We start from the raw sequence: 2,716 nt of genomic DNA, 5'->3' as shown, positions 1-2,716 counted from the left end.
GGAGACGGATTTAGCGCTCCAGAGCCCGTGGCAGCGGCTGCCTTCCCGAGGGAGGAGCACCGGGATGCAGAAGGAGACACAAACCCGCTGTCCTCGGCCCGTGGACCCGCAGCATCGAGCTCAGGGCCCTGCACCACAGCTGCTCAGGCTCATTTAAACCATCACATCCGGATCATTTATTCCTTTTCCCAGGGTTTTCAACGACTTCAGTGCATCCTTTCACTTGGAAAAACGAGCTCTGTCAATGTGAGCTGGGGCAGAGCTGTGATTCAGCCAATCAGTCCCTAAAGGTTCGTCAAGGGACAGCGAGAGATTGGTGCTGTCATGCTGAAAAAAACACCTTTATTTCCTGAGTCTGGTCCCTTCCTGCCATCCAAGCTGGATTCTCAGCTTGGAGAGAGGGAGGGAAGTGTTGGAATAGTGGAAATAAGGAGCAAACACAGAGCAAAGTTCAGACAGTGAGCGTGGCACGGGAGCGGCTCACCCACAAACACATCCCATCCAAAGCCTTGCAGAAAGTGCAAATCACAGAATCGTGGAAAGGTTTGGGCTGGAAGGGACCTTAGAGCTCATCATTCCAGCCCCCTGCCATGGCAGGGACACCTTCCACTACCCCAGGCTGCTCCAAATCCCGTCCAACCTGGCCTTGGACACTTCCAGGGATGGGTCAGCCATGTCCCTGTGGGAAAACTGTGCCAGGGCATCCCCAAATGAACTGCATTAAATCTGCTTTGGGCATGAAAGATGTCCCAGCACCTGATTTAAGGTGATTTAAAAATAAATTTAAAAAAAATAAATTAAACAAATCCTGTTTATTTTAATTTTTAAGATAAGTTATTGAAATGAACAGATTAGAACATCTCTAAGGAGCACTGCCCACCTGGGAACAAGGGCTGAGCAGCTCCTCCTCCTGCTCTGGGAATCACCTTCACTCTCATTTACACAGGATTGGAAGTGACACAGAATTAGCACAAACAGGGAAAAAAGCAGCAAATATCCACGGGCACAGCCACAACGTCCGTCCTCAGCTCGGGATATTTTTAGCATCCCTAAGGAGTGGGAGGTGGTAGGGAGTGAGGCACCGCTGGCACATCCCTGCTGCTCACTCCCCAGGAGTCACTTCCTCACTTGAACAGCAAAAGGGATTTTTTTCCTGTGTTTTCTGCTCTCCCAGCCGGGTGGTGGGTGGGATTTGCACATCCCAGGTCCCGTGGGCAGGTGTCTCTCCCAGCAGCCACATCCCAAGCCGTGCTATGCTCTGAGGAGTGTTTGAGGAGCAGAAAACAACGTTTCAAAGAGAATAACAGAAATGTGGCCCTGATCTGTGTTTAAGCACATCCTCAGCATTTAAAACCCAATGCTTTCACCAGAGAGCATTCCCCTGTGCCAGCCCTGCACATCCTGGGATTTCTTGGGTGCTGAGCCCTTGTTGGCACTCAAAGGTGTTCAAAGAGATGCTTTGAGGTGCTCAAAGAGACCCTAGCGGTGCCTCCCTGGTACCCAGGAATTTCCCCGGGGCATCCAGTGGGGATGAAAGATTATCCCACTGCCTTTTCTGGAGCAGCAGGATGGCAGCATCTCGCCAGGGATTTTGGCAAAGCATTTCCAGTGGGCTCAGCCCTGAACATCTCCATCAGCCCCTCCCCAAACCTCCCTGCTTTGGGCTCCCCTCTCCCTCCCATGGTGTGCTCCAACCAATCCCACGTAGGGACGGGTGATGGTTCCTGTGCCTCCCAAGAGAGGGGTACCCAATTTCCCTGGCTGGTCTCCAATCCCCCAAAACTTCATTCCATGAGTTACACGCATCCCGTGGGAGCGTCCCTTGGAGAGGCAGCCAGCACTCCCAGCTCCCAACGCTTTCTTTCCTCTTTCCTTCCGGTAAATAAAATCCTGCTCCTCCCCCTCCCCTCCAGATTTCCACCCCGAGCTGTTTTTCCCAGCACAAACCCGGGCCCTGCTCAGGCAGCAGCCGGACTCCATCCCTGCAGGCAGCTGGGGAAAGGGACAATGACCATGGAGAGCCAAAGCCAACAAGTGGGGATGCAGTCACAGCATGCTCAGGCATTTGCTGTGCACGAGTTAATTGCTGCCAGCAGAAATCAACACCAATCAAGCAAATTATGTTGATTCCCAAATAAATACATGAGTGTCCACAGCCTTGACCTGGGGAGGTGCAGCAGAGCTGGTGCTTCCCTGGAGCATCTCCTCGTGCCAGCCACCTGTGCCTGGCTGGACCATCCATCACTGTCCCCTGCCACCGTCCCCCTCTGGTGCTCTGGCCACCCATGACAGGGAGCCTTGCATCTGACCCCGAGCCAGCAAAACTCCGAGCATGGCAAGGGTTTCATGGTAATTTATCTCTGAACGGGAAAAGCATCACACTGGTGTGGGGACAGCAGGAGCAGGGATGCATCTCCAGAGGCAGAGCATGTCCATGGTGCTGCAAAAAGCCCCTCTCCTGCATCTCCTGCCCAAACTCCCCTTTGACCCCAGCCCCAGCCAGCCCTCGCTGCAGCCTGTCCATAAATATTTAATCATTATTTAATGACCAATGCTGATTCCCTAATTTCTCCTTGCTCCAGCCTAAAAATAGCTGCACTGCTGGAGAGGGAGGCACAAACACCCAGCCAAGGCCGTCCCGTGCCGGCAGCGCTGATTCCCAGGGGAGGGTCTGTCCCACATCCCACATCCCACATGGACACAGGGACAGTGCCCG

General features: G+C 53.5%; 1 protein-coding gene across 1 annotated transcript in view; it reads right to left on the bottom strand.

Moving 5' to 3' along the window:
- Positions 1-2,466, bottom strand: part of ARHGAP44 (Rho GTPase activating protein 44) — a 16,591-nt gene extending 14,125 nt beyond the window's left edge. The window contains exon 1 of the mRNA XM_017731580.1: positions 881-2,466. Within this exon, the coding sequence (XP_017587069.1) occupies positions 881-1,047 (167 nt within the window). The 5' untranslated portion in view covers positions 1,048-2,466. The remainder of the gene's footprint in view (positions 1-880) is intronic.
- Positions 2,467-2,716: the final 250 nt, after the last annotated feature.

This window comes from Corvus brachyrhynchos, unplaced genomic scaffold (assembly GCF_000691975.1).
Source record: "Corvus brachyrhynchos isolate BGI_N302 unplaced genomic scaffold, ASM69197v1 scaffold904, whole genome shotgun sequence".
In the NCBI taxonomy this organism is placed as follows: Eukaryota; Metazoa; Chordata; class Aves; order Passeriformes; family Corvidae; genus Corvus; species Corvus brachyrhynchos.
Note: the sequence above shows the minus strand (reverse complement) of the source record. Positions and strands in the feature narration are given on the sequence as shown.